Source organism: Acanthopagrus latus, chromosome 20, assembly GCF_904848185.1.
Source record: "Acanthopagrus latus isolate v.2019 chromosome 20, fAcaLat1.1, whole genome shotgun sequence".
Classification (NCBI taxonomy): domain Eukaryota; kingdom Metazoa; phylum Chordata; class Actinopteri; order Spariformes; family Sparidae; genus Acanthopagrus; species Acanthopagrus latus.
In genome coordinates this window covers 10670144-10694666 of record NC_051058.1, presented here as the reverse complement: position 1 = coordinate 10694666, position 24523 = coordinate 10670144, and the positions used below count along the sequence as shown (strand labels likewise).

Sequence of the window (24523 nt, the reverse complement as noted above, 5' to 3'; positions counted from 1 at the left end):
CAGATGTGTTTTGACATGTTGATGTATTCACCTTTAAATCTGCTGTCAGGTTTGTGACATGATGTCTTCCTGCCTTCCTTTCAGCTTTGCGTGACTCCGGGAACATCAGCGCGGGAGATGGTGCAGCTGGTGGTGCAGGAGATGAACACAGTGTGTCGGCGCATGCTCGGCGGTGAACAGGAGCACTGCGTCTACTACAGCCCCGAACAGTTGAAGCACTTTGGCCTTGTGCTGGTTTTGGACAATAGAGAGAAGTGGCTTCAGGACGATTTCTGTCCCCTGGAGCTACAGAACCCCTGGCTGCGAGGCAAACTGTGCGTTCGGATAAAGGATTACTCACCACTAGCGCTCAAACACAGCCGGGCCACCACGGTGTGATACTTCAGGAGGGAGAGTGAGATAAAGAGAAACTGGAACTGTCACATTTGTACAAACAGGCTCCTAAACTCTACTGTTCTGTCTCACCGTGGTGTCACCGTCCACCGCTGCAGTTGCAACACCTTGTCATATTTTCTGCCCCGTGTATTCTGAAAGGCTTCTGTTTTCATGAAATCTGTTCTCCCGTATGAAGGAGCCTTTTTTTATGAGACCCTCATATGGACACCAAATGAACAATAACACTGGAACAAAGAGGAAGGAGTTTTTTTGTACTGTCAGAGATCATCAGGGGAAAAGATTGTGATGCTAAGCAAGATTAATGGAGCGCCGCTTTCGACTTCTGGCATGATTGACGCCAGCACATCGGGCCGCGTGCATTGCCAAAACGACATGGGCAGCATCATCTCCTCCCCCAGCCACACGCGGACACGGCTTTTCCTATGAACTCTCTCATTGTGTCATTCCCAAAGAGCTGTGGGCTGCAGCCGTCCGGCCCCATGTTCCCAGGATGTGGGCTCTGGACCCGGCCCAGAGGGCAGGAAGGAAGGGAGAAGTACAGAGGGGGGCTGGCGTCTCCACTTGGGGACGCAATCGGCCCGACAATTTGGCCCGTCAGCCTGTCACTCAACCGCTCTTGGCCAGTGCGCTGTCTGGTAGCGAAGCAGCCAAGTAAGGGCGAGAGAGCTTGATAGAGAGTGAGAGAGAGGGGAGGAGGAGGAGGAGGAGGACGACGAGGGTGGTGGAAGCTGCATCTTTAAGAACCTGGCACTGGCTCTCTGGTGCTCTTTCTCTCCCCTCCGCAGCAACAAATCCTCTGTATAGTAGGCTCATAGTGTAGCTAGCGAGAACGATCATCTCATTTTGTGATGTAAAAAAGAAAAACAACCCAGCTAATTTGGTCTTTCATGGCGGAAAAAGAAAGCAATACTTGACTTCTTTTTGTTTTTCTAATAGATGGGGGGTGGAAAAAGCATGTAAACCTTCCAGAATCGTGCGCTGAGTACATCTACAGTACTGTAGTCATGCTGTGCTAAAAGTGAACCTGTTCAGTGTTTCGTTGTGTTTGGTTCAGTGGTATTCCCAGATGCATCCGAAAATGGTGCCCGTCAGTCTCATATAGGCTCTCCCAGAGGGATTTTAGAAGAAAGGGATGACTTAAGTCGTTAACGGGCCCAGTGTTTGTTGCTGTCTCCTGAACGGCTTCAGAGTGAGAGACTCTCAACGAAGTGCTCTTACCTGCAGTGTGAGGGTCATGCAACTACTGGTACTGGTAACATAACTGTCCTTAGGAAAGAAGTCACAAGATAAGTTCACTCAAAAATGAATGAATCTCCTTCACTTGATGCTACAACGCTGTTTTGCCATGAAGCTTAAGATATGTTTGGTGGTCAGTGAAACTTCACTTTTCCTCGGCATGAGGGTGAACAGATAATGACTGAATTTTTATTTCGGGGTGAACTTCTCCTTTAAACTTTCTGCTCTCCATAACTACAGTATATCCAAATTCATCAGCCTGCAGCGTTTCTTTAATCCTTCACCTCTATTAAGTTTTGACTACTCGTGATTTGAACAGTGCGCACATTTTCAAATTTAGAAAAACAACTACCAGAACATCTACAGCCGACTTTGTAATACTATCTACTATGCAACGATTTCTTACACAGAACACATGCACAGTGAAATGCTGATCAGTGTGGACTTCAGGGCAGATTCATTAAAATAACTTCAAAAGACAGCTGCAAACACTGGAGAAGCCCGTGTTTTTAATTTTGATGGAATGATACAGTATTTGTTACGAACTGTCGTGCAGTCATAACAAAATCAATCACATAAGTTAATTAGAATTTCGAAAACTACATCCAAGGATCCCTTCGATCATCGGATATAGTTTTCAGTAATCAGCGTTATCGAGCCCAGTCAGTGTGTTCCGTTGTATATCATTATACATTCAGTTGTCGCTCAGCAGAAAACATTGAAGCGCATCAGTAAGCTAGTGCCCGGGACCCTCGCCTCACAAAGTCATAGTGTTTGCGCAAGAGTTTACCGCGATACACAAGACGTCTGTTTCAAATAAGTCGATTACCTCAATTACACCTGTGAACACCTGTGGGAAAAGTGATATAAAAGGTGTCACTGACTCTACAAAGGGCCAATCAACAGTTCAGACCATCTTTTTCAGCTGATTTTTGGGAACCTGTGCCAAGTTTCGGTTTCTCTGTTCACTGTAACAGAAACTAAGAAACCTCATCACATGAACCTTCATACTCACGGAAAATAACGGCAGGCTGTTGTGTTTTATTTATTTTTTTTTTATAGCAACCACATTTCAGCCTTTGAAAAGCCAGGATCAGCAACGTCGTACCATTCCAGTAACCTGCAGCGTTTCCAAATGTAGCACCCTAAAGGTCCAAAAAGAGGAGAGTCTGGACCGTCACTTGGGCCTGGCCTCAGTTACTGTAGCATTTCAGGTTCACCTGACACGAGGAGGGGGAGTCGACTCAAAGTGTTTACACTGTTTAGTTTTCAAAGATGTGCTCACGTGCAACTACTGTATAAAGATGTTCTGAGTTGTAATTGGTTTGAATAATGGCTTGAACTCTTGTGTTAGCGCTTAGATGTCGTCTTTATTCACGTTGTTAAAAAAAGTTAAAAGGCCGTTTTTACAAGTTTACGACTGCACAAACGAATCACACGAGCAGAAACGGAACCGTGTACATAGACGAGCAAGACCACAGGATGAATGTACTGTATCTGCCCTCAATGTGAAAGGAAGTGAATGTGGGGCTGTCGTCACTGCAGAGGTCAAAGGTCAGTGAAGTTGTAGTCCATTTTAAGATTATTAGGGGAAGAAGGGGGTTTAAATTCCCTCTCCAGTCGAAAAATAAAGCCCCATGTTTACAAGGAGCTGTTGGCAGATCCGTCAGGCGAAGTCATGAAGGAGACATCACGTCACTTTTTTAAAATCTATTTTTATTGAACAATAAATGAATATTACAAAATAAAAGCCTCGGCTGTTTGTGTGGGTTTTATTCTCTTTTAACGGATCTCCCGAGTGTAGGAAGTTTTCTAAATTTCAAGCGTGTGCCGCTGAGCAAGAACAACATCTTTACACTTCCTGTTTGAGAGATGGGCCGCTCTAACGTCGAGAGATGGAAATACCGCGAGCACCCGTGTCACACCTCATCAGCCAGATGGAGAAACAACAAGCTGCAGTTCCAAGTGTGTGCCGATCAGATTTTCTTTGGGGCTTATTTTTTTTGTTCAGAGACTCATCCACATCTAAATGCTGCTCAATCATCTGATATGAATCAGAGTGAATGATAAATAGAGGGCGCTTGTTCCTACAGATGCTATACTGCAATGAAATGAAAACCGAGTGGCAGGCAGCTGCTGAGAGAATCTCACAGCCACACAAACGGATGAACAATGACATTACTATAGCTGATGTCGAGGTGGCCTTTTTGCATTTGAAGCAGGTGCCAGTAGAGTCTGGTCTCAACATCATGACAGAGTGATGTGCATTGTTTACACCATTTTAGAGACAAAAATCTTCACTGTAGCTGCTAAGCTAAAAGCTGTAGCACACACCCAGTCTCAAGTGGGTGAAAAAAAAGGTTGTAAATGATGTCTTACTTAGTAACGCCACATTTGGACACACAGTCGACCCGAGCCGCTCCGATTAGCGCTTCTCTACCTCAAACAAACACATGTTAGGGCTCAACTCTTGTCTGTGGGGGAAACCTGAAAGAAAGGTGTTTTTAGTGTAGTTTCTCTCCAATGTCTCCGTTTCTACTCTCGGTTTAATTTCACGCGTTTGCTTTTAGCTGTTTTTCAGGAGTCATGTTAAGTTACTGGTGGTGAAGGCCCAACATTTCCTGATTTTGCTGCTTCATTATAAAACGCTTTCATACAACTAATAAACGGAGGAGTTTCATCGTGAAGAATTTAGAGGAAATGAAATGTGCCTGCTGCCGAATAAGCAGAGCTAGCAGAGCTTTGTTAGCGGCTTCGTGATGAAGCTGATGATTTAAAGATTTAAAGATCATTTTTTGCTGCATTATTAACAGAACCAGAAACTACCAATTAATCCTCAAAAATGAGGATTCCACTTTTCAGGACTATTGAACTGTTAGAATCTCCATCTAGACTGATCGAGCACTTTATTTTGAAAGTCTGTCTCACTTCTGGTCACACCCTGCTGCTTTGTGTCCGGGAGAACACCTGCGCATCACCGCAGCAAGCTCTGTCTCATGGATACTGTCAGTTTACTTAAGTGTCAGCATGAATTCCTCTCAGAAAAAAGGAGATAACGGCGACATCGAGATAAACATTTTGAATATTTCGTCCAGTCAAACTGTTAAACTTTCAAATTAAACACGAGCAGCAAACACTATAAATAAAATAGGCGAGCGATTCGAGTCACAGCCTGTTTACATATCCGTTTACATGCTAATTTAGTGCTGTTGAAAGCTCGATGTGCTCTTATAAGTAATGGAAATAAACTTTCATGAATGCATTTTCTGCATGTGAGGAGTGCATTACCACAAATGCATTGCAAGAATGCGAGCACAGATAAAAAGCCATCCTTAGAGTGAAAAAGGTCAACCCCTGGTTAGACACGTGCCAGGAGACATGATTTGAAAATGAATGTGAAATGTCTGATTTTAATGTTAACCCTTAACGTGTGCTGGTGAAGCTGCGTGTTGTGTGCACGGTGCGTTCGAGTGCTCATTTGAATCCTGATCCTGGGGTTGAACCCTGGTTCGGCCAGCTTGCTTTCAGCAGGCTCATATCACAGCGCTCCCTTGCTAGCGCCATGTGTTTTTTCAGCCCTTGAGCAAATAAAATGCTGCATGCTTCGCTGTCAACAGATCCTACAAACACTAATGTGCAGATGGACGCACAAACACGCGCAAAAACACACACACACACATACACCAGTGCACAGGAGCGGCGTGCGCGCTGGAATCCTGACATTCAGACGTGTAAATGCACATGTATACCATGTGGAGGATTTACACTTTTGTGCCGTACGGAGACAGATTCACACACAGCTCTCCCCCGAGCGGCTTATCACACACAAATCACGGCGTAATGCATCCATGCCAACCCGCTACGCCTTTAAGAGTGGCCCTTTACCGTTTATTGACAGTAACTTAAGAATTGTGCTGGAATTCTGACACCTCCTAATTTTAAACCTTCTGACTCCAGGAGGACCCGGGCTAAATATAACCCCCCCGGTATATATCTGAATGCCTACAAAGAAAACATTCCAAAGACACCCTGAATAGTGGCTATTCATGCTCATAAAAGAGATTCAAAAGGGAGGGAGTCTGCTTCGCTCGGGCGCACCAACTCGTGACTCATCAAAATATCTGCAGCAACGAAGCAGAGTCGTGCATCCGGGAGAATCATCTGACAGGTGGTTTCATCAGCAACCTCCCTTGGCAGGTTCAGAGGCCGTTAAGCTGAACTGGATCAGTCCGGGCTGCTGGTTTGCACTTTGAGCCCAGGGCTCCAGTTTTGTGTGCGCCTGAACCAGTCAGGGAACCAATGCCTCCTGAAAGTGAGCAGGCTCCCAACCCTTAATCCCTGCCAATCTCAGAGGGCTCCACCTCCATGCTCTTCAACTTGACCCCTTCCTGAGGTCGTTTAGGATTAGGGCTTGCAAAGGTAACACACACACACGCACACACACCTTACAGCTTATTTTACGTGAAGCAGAAGCGGGCGTGTTGGGCCAAGATGTGCAACTTTCTCAGAGGGAGGGATGCGAGCTTCGACGGCTTTTTACTGACACCGCCATGACATCTCTCTCTTCTCTCTTCTCCTCCTCCCTTTCTGATCACCTGTTCACCCCCTCGGCCCCTTGCATCCACCCCGACCCCACCGTGCCCACCACCAGCCGATCTAACCCTGGCTCTTGCCGGCGAATTAGCGGTGGCACATACAGTATGTATGTCATGCGTGTGTTTTCTGTGGGTGGGAAAAGTGAAGCCTGCCACTACTACATCACTCATTTCTCTCTCTCTCTCTCCCTCACCCTCTCTCTCTCCCTCCCTCCCTCCCTCCCCAGGGCCCATAAACCTTTAAAGCACCTATAAAACACTTGGCGAGGCCTTTTTGAAGTTTTTATGAAGATCTGGCTTTATTGTTCCCAAGAGATGAGCCCCGCTCCGCTGGCGCCTCGGAGCTTTCTGGAAGTGCCAGTGAATTCAGGAGGGGGGGTGTGCTGGATGGTAGCAGAGGAGGGAGTCCCGGGGAAAGGGGGGTGGTGAGGGGGGCTGGGAACGGGGGTGGGCACTGTGGAGCCTGTGTGTTTTTTATGCCCCCCTGTGCATATGGTGCATATGTGTGTGTTCTGTTGGATGCATAAGAGTGTGTGTCGGGATGGGGGGGGCAGACGAGCTGCAGATGCAGCGTGAGCGGCAACAGTGAAAATTTTATCCCCGGGCGTTGACTTTATGTCCTCGAGGTCGATTTAAGACGCATCGAATCAAACGGGAGCTCAGAAAAGTGCACATGTGTGTTTGCATGTGTCGTGGCATGTGTGTGTCTGCATATGCCTGCAGACGATGGGGGCCAGCAGGTTGCGTCCTTGTTTTTTGAAGTGGGGCTCTGTTGTTCTCATGGAGCTAAATGAATGGAGCCGGACCCCCCTCCATCTGTCTGATCCAGCGGCACCGGCCCTCCCTCCCAAATCCCGGCTCCGACGCCCGACGCATCGGCCCCCTCAAAGGAACAGTTGGCAAACGGACGGCCCATTAAACAGGCGAGGGCGACGAGCCCTCACCTCTGAGCAACACTTGTAAGAGCAGAGCGAGAGAGAGAGGGAGAGAGAGAGAGAGAGGGAGAGAGGAAGGAGATAAAAGTGATCAAGAAATGTGTGTGAAATGCAAAACTTCTCAGTTCTTGTGTGAGTGCAGATTTCTGTGTGTGTGTGTGTGTGCGTGTGTATTGGGAGTGGCAGTTACAAGTCAGTGGCCGTGACATTAACCATGCTGGTGGCTTTGACTGTGGCTTTTGCCTCCCACAGCCCCCCTCGCTGTCACAAAGGTGTGTATCGTCACTTTCTAATCAAGACTTTGACAGCGAAACGTCTCATTTTTCTAAATTCTAGCCGTCATTTCTTTTGATAATCCAGGTGGATTACCGGCTCGAGTGGACGGTGCTTATCGGGATCCGATGACGTCATTTGTTTAGGTATAAATCCCAGCTGGTTTTTGTAACAAAATGTGTTTTCACTCAGTCCAATCGCCCAAACAAATGTTAGCACTCAACGTTTCTCCAAACACTTAATGTTTGATGTGTCAAAGCTCAACATTTCTTCATGTTGCAGCTTTGCAGTCCTTGATTTTTAATTTTAAATTTGATTGCTGTGCTTGTGTGTGTGGTGGGGTTTAGGCACAAAAACCACAGTGTTACGAGGTTACAATGTTCTCCCTTAAGGTGAGGGGTCAGTCCCATGACAAAACCAGGACAGTTTCTTGGGAAAGGTCTTTTGTGACCGAAACATCAACCTTTATTAAAATAATGTAATTGATGCAGAGGTTAAAGTGCGTGAGGGAATTAATCCCATTGGAATTGTTATTTCCGGTGGAATTGATTCCCTGCACCACAAGAAAAGAAGAGATAAAGCAAGTTGTGTGTGTTGGCTATGACGGATCTTCCCCTGTTCTGTCACTATAAACCTGGCTTACAATATGGAAACACAGCAGCCCCTCCATAAAAGTATTCAGTGGTCTCCTGCTGACAAACGTTGAAACACCATCTTGAACAGTGGTCTCTGGCTTGGCTTGGTAGCCATCTCGCCCTGCTGTGCGCGACCACCATCCCATCAGTTGGAAAGCTCACATGCATGAAATGGGAACATCGTGGGGAACTGGTTGAGCAGATGTCAATACTGTGCAACATGTGCAAGGTTTGCAGAAATGTAAAATGCCCAAATTTTATTTCCACTGGGGCAAAAAGTGGCTCCCTGAAAACCTGGGAGATATGTTCACTGACAAGGACGTACATTGTTTCTACTGGGATCCTAAGTTTTGGTGCCTCCTGTTGGACATCAGACCTACACAAAATGGAATCATCTTGACATGAAGCCTCTCCTGTTGGAGCTTCGAAGACAAAACAGTTCATCCAACATCCTTGTGGAATCTCACTGCAGCCTCCCAATGCTCCATGTCAACCGTGTGTCATCGTCCACACAGTTGCAAACCACTGACATGTTTTGAAAGCGCTGCAGACTTCCCTCAACCACCCCACGTTTGAAAACCAACAGAACGGGTCTGCTGCGATGGAGCCAGGGGGCCGGTTCTGAAGCGAGCCAGCGCTGATGACAAAAAGACAGATTCTGAGAAGCAGACGGAGCTGAGAGAGGGAAGGGCCGACCGAGGGGTATTCTGTGCTCGGTTAAAGTGCCCCGGGTCTGGCTGGCAAACAACCTGAAAGCAATTTATTTTCTTTTTCCCAGACATTTAGGATCAAATCCATGTTAGACATCGACATGAAAGGGGTCTCAAAAAGGAGGAGAGGAGGGAAAAACACCAGCTCGCCTCACGCAATAAAAGGAAGAAATGTTTGCAAGGAGTCAGACTGCGAGTTCGAAGTTGGGGGGGGGGGGAGTCGAGAAATCACGAGGATGCGAGAGAAAGGACAAATCTCGCTTTTCAGCCAAACGCTGTGACCGATGGGCTTGCATCCGACACACACACACACACACACACACACACACACACACACACACATTCACACATACATCCATATTAACCCCAGCTCCAGCCTCCTTTGTGCGAGGGATGATGTCATGCCTTCTGAAAACATGTGGGGGGGCGGCGTCGGGGGGTTTAGGGGGGGATTCCTTTGGTCCTTTCAAGTTTGCAGGGGGAGCCTTGGGCCACGGCAGGGTAGACAGTACGAGGGCAGGAGGCTCAACGCTGCCACCCCACCTCCACCCCAGCAAGCAGTCACATTAGGCACGCTCCGGCCACACCATCAAAGGCCCGGCTCACTGCACGCACGCACACACACACACACACACACACACACACACACACACTCGCACATGCACACACAAAAGTATGCCTGTGCACAGTTGCTTCGCGAATGCATGTACGGACCTACGAGTCAAATGAGCATGTTCACACTCAGATGAAACATGCCTAAAAATAACGCCACACAAAGGACACACACACACAGACACTTGCATACCAACAGATCAAACACGCACACACTTCAATCATGCCCGCCCCCCCCCCGGCTGTGTTATTGTTTTGAAAATATGATTGCGGTGACGGATTGGGTGGGGAGAGGAGAGGGCTCTGGCAGGGGCGAGTGGCAGGGCCCCTCCATTGTCCCCAACCAGTGTGAGTCTGTGTCCATAGCTATAGAAACTGGGGCCACACTGGGAAGGCATGCTTTCATCTCCACCACAGGCTCACCGCTGGCAATAAGGGGTCAAATAAATCCCCCTGGATGCAGTGAGGAGGAGGAGGAGGAGGGGGCGGAGGAGGGAGGGGGGGGGTGTGCAGGCTTACTTGTGGGTGTGCACGCGCACACACACACACACACACACACACACACACACACACACACACACACACACACATTGAGGGTGTTTACCTGAGCGATCTTGAGTCCACACTTTACTTTAACTACCATTCAACCGTCCTTCAGTGCTTCAGTCCCATCTTCCACTTCTTTCCATACTGCAGCTACAGCTCTATCAGCTACAACATTCTCTTTAAGTGTGTTTTACAGCTATCACACAGCAAATTAAAACAAAAAAACCTCCCTAGAATCATAATTGAATATTGTCAATATTAATGCAACTTATATTATATTTTAATGCAAATTCAGAAATATTTATTTCTTCCATAACTGAATAAATAAGCTGTCCTCAGACAATAAAAGGTCCCCAGAACACTGTTTGAAGCTAGAGAGGTGGCAGGGTCCGCCACATATAAACAAAGTAAAACAGTGTGACATTGTGACATTGTGTCGTCCTTTAAGGTCAGATTGTTTATCCAGTTTATTCAGTCATGAAAACAAATAGAGTTTGTTTATATCATACTTTTTGACTGATAGAGTATTTTGGAAAGTTATAATTCATAAAAAACATTTCTGTTTGCTTCCATTCAGGGTCACTATAAATGATAATACTATAAGAGTAATGTAATAATTGTGTCATGTCCATAATACTACATCAACCGTTGTCATGCCATCACAATCTCATACTGTTGAAATCCTGATGTGTTTTTTTAACGTATTCACTTCGATGCTAGGGATAGCACATGCAAATGAGGATTAATGTGATCTAAATCTGCCAGATTGAACCTAACATTTTTGATCAATGTCTGACATTAAAGCAACATTTGTACGTAACTTTATGTGTTAACTTAAGACAGAACTCAGCACCTCATAACAAAGTTATGTCTTGTCTTGATGTAAACACGCATGCTGAGGGAAATATTTTTTTCCACGTGGCGCTCAAAGTTTGCACAAGAGCTGCATGAAACTCAGAACAGTAACGCCATGTCAAGTCAAGCTAACGTAACATGAACGCCTGGCTGTGACATGCTGCTGGATAAACCTCTGTTTAAACGGGCTGAGTCGGGTTATGACCAATAACTAGTGAGTGGACTAAGCATGCAAGCGCAACAGCACTTGTCAAGCCACCCACTGTTAGTTACTAGCTAGTTAACAGCAGCATGTCCAGCTCGGTGTCTGCCATCAACGTATGGGGTCTTTTGCCTCTCGCTCAGTCTCTCTTATACGCTTCCCCAGTCGCTCTTCTTCACATCGCAGAGGCTGCTGAGCTCAGTTTCATTACCCACTCACCTGGCTCTGGTTTCTGGTGCTCGTCGCGGCACCCGGGCCTGAAAACCTCCTCCTCTCTGTGGTCCATACACTCGTCTGACAGTGATTTTAACACACTCCAGGTGTCGTTAGAGCTAACTTGTAGCTGCAGTACGCAGCAATTACAGGTTGCTTTCAGGAAACTGGACTTGGAGGCAGAGTGGCTGGAGGACGTCAGAGGGAAAAGGACAGTTTCTCTTTTAAATATGATTCAGTTTCGCCCAAATCAGTGATCCTACCCACTCGGCACAGAAACAAGTGATATGGTGGAGCAGGGTGAAAGTGACCGGGTGACTCTTATGCTGCTTCATTCAGGTGAAGCAGTGACATGCTTCAAAGACACCCTCGTCTCGCCGCAACAAGATAAGCTCGCCCTGAGCTTGCAGCACATGTAGCACAGGATCACAATGGTGTGTGATCGTCCAGATTCACGGTGGCTTGAGACATTCCAGACTCACTGATTGCACACACACACACACACACACACTTAAACACACATACTGTATACACAAACAAAGGCATGCAAAATTGTACAGACACACTCTCTGACAGCACCGTTAGCAACCGGCTCACACATGTGAATAAATAAGCACTCAGTCAAACACAGAGACAACGGCGCTGTGAAGAATTCGGATTTCATGGAAAGCTGCGGACTTCCTCGGGGGATCTTCATGACTCATTCTGACCAGATCGTTTGCGAACCTGCCCCCCCTCCCCCTGCTCTCTTCCTCTGTGGTGTTATATCACACATGTCCATCTCGGCTTCATCTTCAAGGCCCTGAGCCCTGCCCTGCTGAGGACCAAACCCTCGCGGATTAATGTCAGACTCGTTCATTATAATGCTCTGTGCGTGTGTGTGTGTGTGCCCACAGGCCCAGCATGAAGATGTTAGAGCTGGATAGTTGGATCAACTGACCAAATATTAGACAAACAGGCAGGTAAACAGCGTCTGGAGCCGATTGGATCACATGTTTCCGTCTCTTGCGCGCACACACACACACACACCAACAGGGAATGTTCATATTGGGATATAAATGGCTCAGTAAATGTTGTCTTGGGCGCTAATTTGAGCTAACTTCAGGCAAAGACACATTTACAAAACAATAAAAGATAGTAGCTACTCCGCTCGGCCTGTTGCATCACGCACAGCAAATATCAGAGTGTCACAGGGAAGACTTCACCGGACAAGTTACGGACATAGCGGGCAGCCAGCTGTCCCGCTAGCACCTGTGTGTGAGCGGTGCTGAGGGGTGGGTGGGGCGCCTGGTGGAGCCAGAGCCAGTCAGAGAGTCACCAGGCCTGAGGAGAGGAGAGGAGAGGAGAGAGGGAAGGTCAGCACCACCGCATGCCACAGACAGACTGACGATACTTCTACTGGGCTCCACGCCGGGGACCTGGCTGTAATTACACCACACACACACACACACACACACACACACACACACATGCACACACAAATTCATGCATGCACACACACTGTTACCAGACAGACTGAGAAAGGTGCCCGGCTCCTGAATTCTGTCTCTCTCTTTCTGTCTCTCCGTCTCATTATAGTTTCATGTCCGCCGTGACATCCTCTGTCCCACCTGAACAGCCCAGCAGCTACATTTCCAAGCAGTTTGAGGGACATTACCTAAAATAGAGACCTGTGATGCATCGATTGCATCTCAGAAAATAGCCAAAATAACAGAAAGGTATTCAAAGTGGCCAAAAGTTTGTAGACACATGACCATTACACCCATATGTGATTGTGGTGATCCAGCTGAGCCGGTGTGTACAATTTGTATGGTTATGTCTATGCAACTTAAACATGTAATGTTGGGGAATGATGATGGTTATGGCTTATAAATAGGGCAAATGTTATTTCCCTGGCCGTGACATGCTGTGATTTCTGGTCTCAGGTAGAGCCCACTCTGACAAAAATGCATTATCTACCACAGAACTCCATCATAAAAGAAGTATGTAAAACTGATGACAGGGTGGAATTTTTTGATCCATGAAAGTTCTATATTTGTGGAACTTTTCTCAAGCCAAGAAGTGAAAAAAAAAAAAAAAAATTTAAATCTGTGACATCATCACAAATAAAGTCTATGGGCTGATTGGGAACACGCGAGCAGGGCCAGCAGGAAAAACTCTACTTATATATTCAGTGGAGCACATAAACAAGAAGTAAACTTTGAATCTACAATGGCACTGCATATAAAAATGTGAAGTGTAGAAATATAGAAATAAGTCTCTGGGAAACAGGGCTGACTCTGCCATTAGTGAGGTCAGGCACTGATGTTGGATGATAAGATCTGGCTCACACTCACCAGAACATCCGGAAGGTGTTGGATGGTGTTGAAGCCAGGGCTCTGTCTTGTTCCTCTACACAAAGACTCCTTAGCCGGGCTTTCTGCATGAGGGCACTGTGATGTTGAAGCAAGGAAAGAATTTCCCCAAAATGCTGCCACAAATTTGGATGCACGGAATTATCCGAGCCATCATTAAGACGCCCCTGCATCGGACCTTAAAGCCCTTGCCCAAGTCATGACCAACTGGCGTCCATGTACCTTCGGACCCATAGTGCATCTCAATAGTCAGATTCAGAGCGCTCACACACAAACATGGATTTCCCAATTTTCTTTGTGAATGGACACTTGTAGTCTGAGTGCTCGACTGGCCAAATCCAAGGTTAAATAAGGTCAACAAGGTTATTGGCACAAACCACAATTGTGATCCTGTTTGGTTCCCAGACTGACACCGGCACAGATCTCTGGTATCAATAGCTCCTTGTTGATCTACTTGGCCAGGCAGTTTGCCGTCTCTCTTTCTCTCCATGGGCCCTCTGACTTGTGAAAGTTATTGGAGTGTAAATGCATTTAACAACCTCTGTCTGCTGCTCTGCGTATGGAGAGCGCTATCTGTTGTCTGCTTCCTGCTACGTAGTCATCTGTGCCAGCGGTTGAAGGTTTCTAGCTCAGTCAGGGAACTGTTCATGTGGGAATTGAAAAGCTAAATAATAATTATCTGATCCGTCTGATTGAATGAAAGACTGATGTATGAACAGAGGTTGGGAGATTTGGAGAATACCTTGCTGGTTACAATTTTCTCCCTCCATTCTGTCAAAAGTTTTTAGGGATCCATTTGCAGCAATGTTGTTATATTTTATAGAACCTAATCAGTTGTTTTACTCATGCTGTATGTCCCCGCTCCCTGACAAACATTTATTTCAACCTGGTTATTATGAAGGTATTTTTGTTCATAATTACAGGTAAATGGGACCCCTAAACCCTTGCTTTAAACCCTAAACCAACTCTAAACCCCCAACACTAAACCCAAACACTCAACGCAAAACCCAAACCTTGAATTCTAACTTTAAACCCTAACCCTACCCCGACACTAAACCTTAATGCTAAACCCAAACTCTACACGCAAACCCTAACTTCAAACCCTAAACTTTACCCTGTTCCAACTGAGTTCCCATTTAAAACAACACCTTAATCCTTGATTGAGACATTAGCTGTTTGAGGTCTTATTGTTCTGCTGTACTAACCACAGCACAACCAGCTGCTCACAGCTTTGGCGCTTCATTATACTCCTTCAGGCTTCATATGTCCCCCCCACCGCCCCAGGCCCAGGCCCATTTCCCCATGGTGACATAGAAAGGCAGACGCTCCTGTTTACTCATGGCTCCAGGGGCTTGTGGCTCCCGATTAGCAAACCAGTGTGAGTCAACATCTGGTACATCCCTTGGACAAACTATATCTCTCCGCGCACACTCACCTGTTGTCAAACCCCCGTCTCTTTCCATCCGGTTCCCAAGCAGGCAGGCACCCCCCGGGCGGCAGTGCGCGCTCACACATCGGCGAGACATTTCCCAAAGCCTTCCCAGTCCTCCTGGCATCTCGGCAGGCTGTCACCTTCTTACCCTCCTGCGTGTTCCACAAACATACCAGAGGGCCAAAGGGCAGCGGGGGCCGGCGCTGCCCGTTTGTCGACATGCTTGATTGGGGTTAGGGGCGGCGGGCCTCGTACAGGTCGCGACACCGATGCGGTCCATCATGTCTGTGCAACCTGCGGTGATTATTTGACTCCATTCCACCCAGGACGCAGGAGTCTTTTTTTATGGTCTGCCAGGTTTAAACAGGGCAACCTCGATCTGAATCCTGTCACAGACCGATGAAGACACCATCGTAGAATTTCCCTCCCTTTGTTTTTGTTACGCAGTGCCAGTCTATGAAAGTATCTTGGCTCTAGACTCAACAGAACACACATGCTGAGGAGAGTGTCAGGCAAGGGAACATCTGTTGTGGTCAGTGGCTGTGGGCAAACTGTTTCATTTCGACAAGATGGCCTGTGGCAACACAATGGCTTAGTGGTCGGGAGAAAGACCGAATTGCCAGTACTTTGTGGTGAGGGTTTACCTAAGTTGGACGGAGCTTCTGAAAGACATGTGGTCACATTTTGCATCAAATCACTCTCAGTTTGTAATATAAAACAGGATAATGACATTGTCTTGACACAATTGTGCTTCAGAAATTGGATCTTTTAAAGTGGAACTGTGGAGTTTGAGTAACCTATTCATTCCAAATTATGCTTCGTCTGAAGTCTTTATTCCATTGTAGTCTCTTTTCCATTTGTCATCCCGTGTAAACCAAGAGCCCAGGAAGTTTTTTTCACAACAACAGGCGTGCAGAGTGTGATCGATACCGCGTGCCAGCGATGATTTCACTGATGAGAAAGTAGATTAGAATGACAGATTGAATCTTGAGGGGTCGCGAGAAAAGGGAAAACACATGACTCAACTGTCCAAATAAACGGCAATGTCCTGTATGTTCCACTATCGCAGCTCTCGTATCTCTGCCGTGGCATCCATTCAAACACAGCTTGGTGTCTCCGACCAGCCAAGTCTGTCCACAGGAATGCGGAGCACTGGTCAACGCGGCTGTCTGAAGACGTTTGTGTGTTTGTGTTCTAGTGTGTAAAGCGCAGGCCTTTAGGTCTTAACATTGCTGGCATCCTTTTCCTTTTCTCCTTTTTCTCTCTATCTCTCCCTCTCTGTCTTGCTCTCTCTGTCTCTCTTCCTCTCTTGGCTGTTGTGCCACCGTGGAGAAGGCAACAGTGACCCTATTGTGAACGGTGGGAATTGGGCAGCAGGCCAATGATGTCATCCTGCCATAGGGAAGACCAGGGGGAACGCCCTCCTGGCGTTCGGAATGCACTATTTTTTCCTGTTGTTTTCCGGAAGGCGGTGATCAATTTAATTCCATCCTCATCACTCCCCACTCCAAGAAGGGGGGGTGAAGGAGGGAGGGAGGGAGGGAGGCAGGGAGGGCAAGAGAAGGAGGAGGAGAAGGAGGAGATGCTGAGAATAGAAAAAGGATGGGGCACTCTGTTACCCGTCCAAAATGGTGTGCGACAAATGAAACGAAAGGAGAAGAAAAAAGGATGAGGGGCACAGGATGGTTCGAGCTGTAGGGTCCTTTTTCATTTTAACTTTGTAAGATGTGAATAAGGGTAATCACCCTGGAATGCCGTGAGGTCACACCAGCCTCCCTAATTAAAAGGTGCCGGGCATCATTTCAGAAGAATAGTCGTGATTCATGAAGAAAGAGGGGGACTGGTTTACGGAAAATAACAGCCCCTAACTCCAAGTAACCCTGCCGGCTTAAGAACATCAACTCATTTACATTCGCCACATTCACACCTTTCACACAGATCAAACGTAAATACTTGAAAGAGGTACCGTGTAGAAGCACTCTGTAACAGTGGCACCACAACTTTTACTTGGTGATATTTAAAGGCTGATTGCAACTTGGCTGTTGTTCTTAGCCATCGTGGCAGCATGAATCCATTGATGGCAGTCAGTCTGTATGGTTTCAGACATCTTTCGTACTAGTTATATTAATGTTGTACACACCAGCTATAAGATGGTGACATATGAACCAAGTCCAAAACGTCAAGTCTAAGTCGGAAAAATGAGGCCAACACATGAATGCTTTAAACCTGCGGCCTTTTTAATGGCCAGCAGAGGGCCACTCTGCTGGTTTCAAAAAGTAGACCAATTATGTGTAAGTTTATGAAAAAATGACCATACTTCTCACTTGATTTATTACCTCAGTAAACAGATTCCTGATGTGTTTTTCCAAACTGAATCACTAGTTGTGATCGGTAAAACTTGAATACCTCATCACATTAACTGCAGCGAGTCTGACAGGTCAAAGTTGGACCAGGAAAACAAGCTGTAAGTTTTGCTGACCTGAGACCACCTTTGTTTTTTGTTGTTTTTGTCCCTTTAGCACGAGAATAACATGAATACAATCTTTATCATTTCAATACACCATATGGAGTATCCAAGTCAATGTCTTTAAAATTGCCATCTTGTTATGTTTATTTTTCTTCTATCCTCACTCTCTGGGGTATTATCTGGTGTTTCCCCGGAAGTTATTGCAGCAGAGGACCAGATGAAATGCAAGGTTATCTTGAATGAAATTAGGGATTTCTCTGTGTCTGAACATTGTCAGAAACATTTTGAATAATGCTTGTTATACAAAACTCAACAAAATGTGTAAGAAAGTCTGGTTGTTTTTAATGGGCAGATGTTACATATCATCATGTCAAATGACGGGACCTCTACCTCAGTAGAATCATTTACAAATATTTTGACCCTGTGTCTGCATATGCTTTGTGCAGGGTCTTCAAACCAGGCTGACTTAAGTATTAAACAACTCCAGTAATGAGTGACTGAAGGCAAAACATTTATATTCAGAGTGTGTGTGTTTGTGTGTGTGTGCTACAGTGATGTTTTTCTGACTTCTCCTTGACTTCATCAGTCCCCGAGTTCAAAGTGGGCCCCGCCGTCACATCACAAAGCCACCGAGCCGTCTACGATATGATCACCATTAATCACAGCTTGTGATCCGGCATCGAGCAGCATTTTCTCCATCACGACTGGAATGCCGCAGTAGAAACAAAGGATGCGGGGCCGTGCCCAGATTGACTTCAGATTGCACATCAGTGTGTGGTGCGGCATTCCTTCAATAACAGGGGGACAAGCTCCACACTTAGCGCCGTGCTCTTTTCTTCTCCTTGTCGTCAGAGGGAAAAGGGGAAACATATCACTTTGATGCTGTTTACTGGGTATTTTGCAAAAATAACTTTATGATGAAATTTTAAGGGAGAGAAGGAAAAAAATGGAGAGGGGGCTTCAAAAGTAGCGCTAACGGGAGACAGATTTTTGACATGCTTCCCAAGCCATCTGCTTTGGGTTAGGACTCGGAGACAGAGTCGAATATGGAGGAGAGAGAAAAGGGGAGTAAGACTGGAGAAGATGGCGAGGGCAGCAGGGAATAGAGGGAATGCAATGTTGACAGGCGGTGGTGGAAAGCTATTTATTTGCATTGTGAACCTCTGTTTTGAATTGTTGTGGCACAGGGTGTGTGTACGCAGCCTATACTGCCGATCTGAAGATACAATAAGTTGATCTTGTTCTTATAGCTATGACAAAAAATTAACAACATTTCAGTGAGCCATCATACAGGATTTCACAGTAGAGACAACTGTTGTTCCAATCTTCTCGGCTTATCAAATATTTTGTGCAGTTTTGACAATTCCAAGACACCCGCGAAGCTCCGGTTGGTTCTGAATCAGTCTGCATGCCAAAGATCCAACAGAGAGTGTTCTACTGGAGACGCCACAGCACAGAACTAATTAGGGGACGTGCTCCAGGCGTATCTGTGGGTTTGAAAGGAGGACCGCGCTATCTCTGCCACTCGTGACTATTTCCAAATGGCCACAACACCTTGCCAAAAACCCTAAACTCCCCTTATCTTCTCAAAAAACAATGCTGATTTGTCGCTGCAGCTCTGCCTGATGATGTTTTTTCTTGTCTTGGAGTCACTCCTGTTTACTTCCCTCGCTCCTCTCCAAGCTGTCCGTCTCCATCCACCCCCCTGTGCCATTCTACCAGCCCCCAGTGGGCACAGTCAGCCAGTCTGGCCAGGCCTGCCCCTTGCTGTGCCCCTGCACTGGATAAGCTCCTGCCTGGACCTTGGGTAGAGGCCTTTGTATAGAGCCAGTGGGGGTGTCAGTGTGTGTATGTGTTTGTGTTGCGTGTTGGTGTGTATGTGTGTGTAGCATTCACAGCAGAAGGGGAGAAGGGAGTCCTATCTGTGCCTAAGGGCTGCCCCCCAACGCACCCTCACCATGCGCCCTATTGAGACCTAAGGGAGCATGAACAATCACTGCAAAACCAAAGAGCTAAGTCCCCTTGTTATACAAGCCCAATTTTCAGCACCAGCCCCACCTCTCTCCTCCGTGGTGTGTCCCACCCCCCATCCCAGCACCCCAGCCCCACTCGTCAGAGGTTGACGGGCTTCGTTAAAGCAAGCCGGGGTCCTTTTATGGCCTTATTTAATTAGCCATTCCACAGCAAACTGCCATCCGGCACTACCACTGCCCCCCTCCCCTCCTCATCCCCCTCACCCCCCCTTTGCTAGCCATCTTCATCACCACCTTCACCCCCACCTAGCCGACATCATCACCACCACCCTCCCCACTGTGCTCACTGGTTCTCCTCCTCTCTCCTCTCCTTGTCTTTATCTCCAGTAATTAGCCAGGGGATGGGGGTGGGCTCATTGCTAGAGTTGCCCGACAGTCTTAGTGCTCGAGACTAGGAGGAAGGGAAGTGTCTCTCCCGGCATGGGGCTCCCTCTCCCAAGACCTGTGGATGAAGACAATGGGAACGGCCGGTTCTACAGTAGCCGGCTCAGCCTTACTGTCCCCGCTGCCCACTGAGATCCGTCTACACTGGCACCCTAATCATTAACCAGATTATGACTTTGTGTGTCTGCGTGCATGTTGGAGCGGCAGGACGCTGGCAACTCCCTCCAGTGTGGTTAATGTAGTAAAGATCGGCTGATGGGGTGCCAGAAGCAAGAAAAAAAAAAAAAAATCAGAGCACCTCTTGTGATAAAAGCTCATCCGCCCTTCATCCGGAGACTTTTTATATCATACTCATACTGACGATGATTCAGGTTAATTACTTCAGGTTGGAGTAATGACTCCAGCATTGGTGTTTTTGGGGTTTTTTTTGTTTTTTTTTTTGTAGATCTTTGATCACAAAGCTGGTGAGCAATTTCACTTGATCTGCACCGTAACTGTTGAGCGCACATTCCTTCCCCATGCACTCAAACATGAGTAGTCAAACAGTGAGGGAGAGGGAGAGGAAGAGAGAGTCTGGGGAGCCCCTGGCTGCAGGTCCACACCATGCTGGATCGACGCCCTCTAGTGACCACTACAAAAGACAGGCACAATGACAAGTCCAAATATCCAATAATAACCCTGCTCAGCCTGTCCAAACTGCGCAGGAGGAACACAAGAGCCTGAGCTGTGATGAGGCTCATTGGGTAAACACAATTTTAACAACATTTTTCACGACTTAGCGGGTCAAACTTCTTGCTATTTGTGATTTTGATTATGAATAAGTTCAATTTTTTGGACTGACTTTATGTTCAACTCAATCACGATCTTAGTAAGGGTTAATTGTGGATCAATGTGGCTCAGCAGCATCTTTAAACACATTTACTTAACAGCCAATCGGTTGTGCTTCATTTTTAAGTGTCTTATAGGAGGAAGAAAAAAAAAGTCCAGCATGGCTTTAAGGACTGCTTAGCATGGGAAAGGTACCGCTTTAGTTATCCATGGCCATTTATAGCCTTTAATTACGCGCCTATTTTGTGACCCCTGGGTTCAACGGGCCAATTCCTGTGTGGACCCAAACGCTGACGAACAAAGGTGGAATGTGATGCCCCTTTTCCGCAGACGAGCTACTAAACGTTTCCCATCAGTTTTCATGGGAAAAAAAAGTTCGAGCCGAGGAAAGTCTCGCAGCGCTCCGGCTGAGTACTGACAGCGCATTGAACCTCTTAGTGCATCACAGAGGCTCTGTCGGAGGAGCAGAAGCGTCTCCGCGGCGGTGGAAGAGAGTCTGTGACTTTTGAGAGAATATTGGGAGGGAAAAAATGCGCAGCGGCGCTCGGTGTTGCGGAATATCACGTTGTAACGCGGGGGTAAAAGCGGTGCTCTAGGACCCAGTTGATGGTTGTGATTGTGGCTGATATTTTCCACGTTGTGAGGGGAGGGAGGGGAGGAGGGGGGGTGGCCCGGAGGGGGGGCTGTCAATCATAGTGAAAGTGGCCGGGGTGGGCAGGCCTCTCTGACACTTTGTACCGTCGGAGGGGGATATTTAACTTGGGACTGAGCAGCACTCGCTACAGACACACTCACACACAGTGTGCCTAAGCAAAGAAACGCTCCAGCGCCAAGTCTCTCAGACTCCTGAAGTAGGAGCGACTCAGTAGGAGCTTCTGTACCAGTTATCAAAGGAGCAGAGACGCTCCCTCAGGAATTGACCGCTTGCATCGACCGGGCGAAAAAAAAGAAAGAAAGAAAGGAAAAGAAAAGAAAAAGAGAGGAAAAACAGGCTCCAGATTATGGACCGTCTCATCATGCAGCGACAGTGGGACCTGGAGCTCCTCTGAGGGGGATTCAAGCAGCGCCAGACTGAGAGGGACCTCTGAACTGACCACGCTCACTGGCTTTTTACTCTCTGCAGTTTGCATTTTGACATGCACTGACACTGCAGCTTCTTTTTCTTTTTTCTCCGGCGCTTCTCAAAAACACATGTTGGGAATGTTACAGACTTTTCTGTAAAAAAAAAAAAAAAAAAAAAGGAAAGAAAGAAAGAAAGAGCTGCGACTTTGGAACATCCATCTGGAAAGATTTCATGGCTGTTGTCTCTTAAATTGAGATAGCATCCCACTGCGGCGCGTCTCTCTCTCGAACTTTTTTTTGTGAGTGTGTGTGTGTGTGCGTGTGCTTCTTTTGGGACATTTTCAGTGAGTTGCACAAACCGACGGCTGGAATACCACACAGGAGAGAGAAGGGGGAGAGAGAGAGAGGGAGAGAGGGAGAGAGAGAGAGACTGGCTGCACAGAGCGGTTTTTTTCCCCCCTCAGTGCGCGGACTGTGCGCCCTGGGACCCCCTTGTCAAAACCCGAGAGCGTCAGGCGACGTTAGGAGAAGCCACGTTTATAAAAGCCGTGCGTAAAAATAACGTTGGCCAAGGCAGCCCTCATCGCCGGGCGCGTGACATTTAAAACTTGGTGAAGTGGTCTTTTGTGCGCCCCTTCTTCTCTCGCGGGACGCTCCGGATCTATTCTGTCTCTTTAGAGAGAGAGAGAGAGAGAGAGAGAGAGAGAGAGAGAGAGAGAAAACACTTCATCCCATGCAGCTCTCGCCTCGGCCGCTGTCATCCAGTGTCGACAGTCCGTCGTGGCTTCGAGTCCCCGGGGTAACCATGACAACCGAAAGAAACCCAAAGTGAATCCGAGGGAACGGGGTGAGGCCGGAGAGAGCGTGAATAGATCTGGTCTGGTGCTTTTTTCTTTCTCTGTTTTTTTTTTCTTTTTCTTTCTTTCTTTTTTTTTTCTTTGGTTCAGACTAAACGCTCTTCTCGGGGGCACCGCTGCGCTCCGGGGTTGCACCAGCGGGCAAGTTTTCTTTCTTTCTTTCCTTCTTTTTTTTTTTTTTTTTGTTTTGTTTTGTTTTTGTTTTGTTTTTTTGTTTTGCAAAGTTGAAGGAGCCCTGAAAAGCAAAGCACTCCGCTCCATGTCATTCAAACCCGACGCGGTCTATTAAAAGTATCGCCTCGCTGGAGACTGAACTTCTACTATATATGAAGCCCCGGGCTGATCATTGCAGAGAACACAGCGACCGGGACGAGAATTGAAAACAACTGAACTGACGCGAGAAGACATTTAAAAAAAAAAATTTAAAAAAAATGACGGGCCTCTCTCAAACGCTCCTCTTCTACGTGCTGGTGTGCGTCCACCTCGGGGTTTCCCAGCACTACCTTCGCCTCCGTCCATCCCCGAGCGACCACCTGCCCGTGCCCGACCTCAAGGAGGACCCCGACCCGGAGTACGACCCCCGGGAGCAGGACTTGGCCGAGAGGACTCTGAGGAAAAAGCTCGGCAGCAACTTTGACCCCAACTTCATGTCCATCAGCTCGCCCATGCCGGTGAACCTCTCGGCGTCAGACAGCCAGGCGAAGCTGCAGGGGCCCATGCCCAACGAGATTAAAAAGCTGGACCTCACGGAGACCCCCTACGGGAAGCGGGTCAAAGTGGGCAAGAAGGCCCGCAGGAAATTCCTGCAGTGGCTGTGGACCTACACGCACTGCCCGGTGGTGTACACCTGGAAGGACCTGGGCGTGAGGTTCTGGCCCCGTTACATCAAGGAGGGGAACTGCTTCTCCGAGCGCTCGTGCTCCTTCCCAGAGGGCATGTCGTGCAAGCCCGTCAAGTCAATCAACAAGATTTTCCTCCGGTGGTATTGTCAAGGCTTTCTAAGACAGAAATACTGTACGTGGATACAGGTGCAATACCCAATCATCTCAGAGTGCAAGTGCTCGTGCTGATTCCCTCTAAGGAGGTGGTCGAAGGTGGGGGTGGGGTGGGGTGGGGGGGATGTTGGGGGGGTGGTGGTGGAGTGGACTGGACTGGAAATACGGTTTCTATTGCACTGTTAACTCTCTACAGAGATGGGCACCATAGCAAATCTATTTTTTTATATAGCATTTTAAGTGAAATACCAACATTGTACATATTTAAGAAAAATGCAGCTATTTTTTCTAATTGAACCAGGACCATATTTTATTCTCAGCCTCCCCGCCCCCCTCCCTGAAAACGTGTTTTTATTTTTTTCGGTTGGGGGGGTGGGGGACACAGCACTTCATGAGGAAGAGCTTTCTTTTTTTTTTTTTTTTCCTTCTTGATATTTTTATGAGACATTGAAGATGGAATGCATATGCTACACTTCTCCAAGAGGTGAATTTCTTTTTTTTCCTTCTCAACTGAACATTGATGCTGACTGTTATTTCACTGCAATGCTGCCTAGAGTTTTTGTATAATATTAATATCAATAATAATTGAATTGTAAAAAAAAAAGAGAGAAAAAAGAAAAGTTGAGGTTAAAGATATATATAAAGGCGTGAACTCAGCTTTTTTTTTGGAATACATAGTATTGTAGAAATAAACAAATCTGTACGTTTTATTTATTATTTTAACGATTGTGAGTATAGAGCATAAGGACAGAGAATAGCAGAGTATACCAGAAAAAAAATATTGGGAGATGTCTACTTGAATATTTCTAAAAAGTAAAAAAAAAATAATAAAAAATTAAAAAATTCAATAAAATAAATAAAAAAGTAAAACATATCAGTGTACATGTTATGTTTACACGTTTT

The 24523-nt window shown here is 46.8% G+C and overlaps 2 protein-coding genes across 5 annotated transcripts in view; both read left to right on the top strand.

Annotated features, from left to right (window-relative positions):
* Positions 1-3395, top strand: part of LOC119009472 (ankyrin repeat and fibronectin type-III domain-containing protein 1) — a 137391-nt gene extending 133996 nt beyond the window's left edge. For all 4 annotated transcript variants that reach the window (XM_037080775.1, XM_037080774.1, XM_037080773.1 and 1 more), the window contains one exon: positions 85-3395. In XM_037080775.1, the coding sequence (XP_036936670.1) occupies positions 85-378 (294 nt within the window). In that variant the 3' untranslated portion in view covers positions 379-3395. The remainder of the gene's footprint in view (positions 1-84) is intronic.
* Positions 3396-21431: 18036 nt separating this feature from the next.
* On the top strand, positions 21432-23713 carry nog2 (noggin 2). The gene has a single exon (XM_037080366.1). It carries the CDS (start codon positions 23057-23059, stop codon positions 23693-23695), a length of 639 nt encoding a protein of 212 aa, XP_036936261.1. The 5' UTR covers positions 21432-23056; the 3' UTR covers positions 23696-23713.
* Positions 23714-24523: the final 810 nt, after the last annotated feature.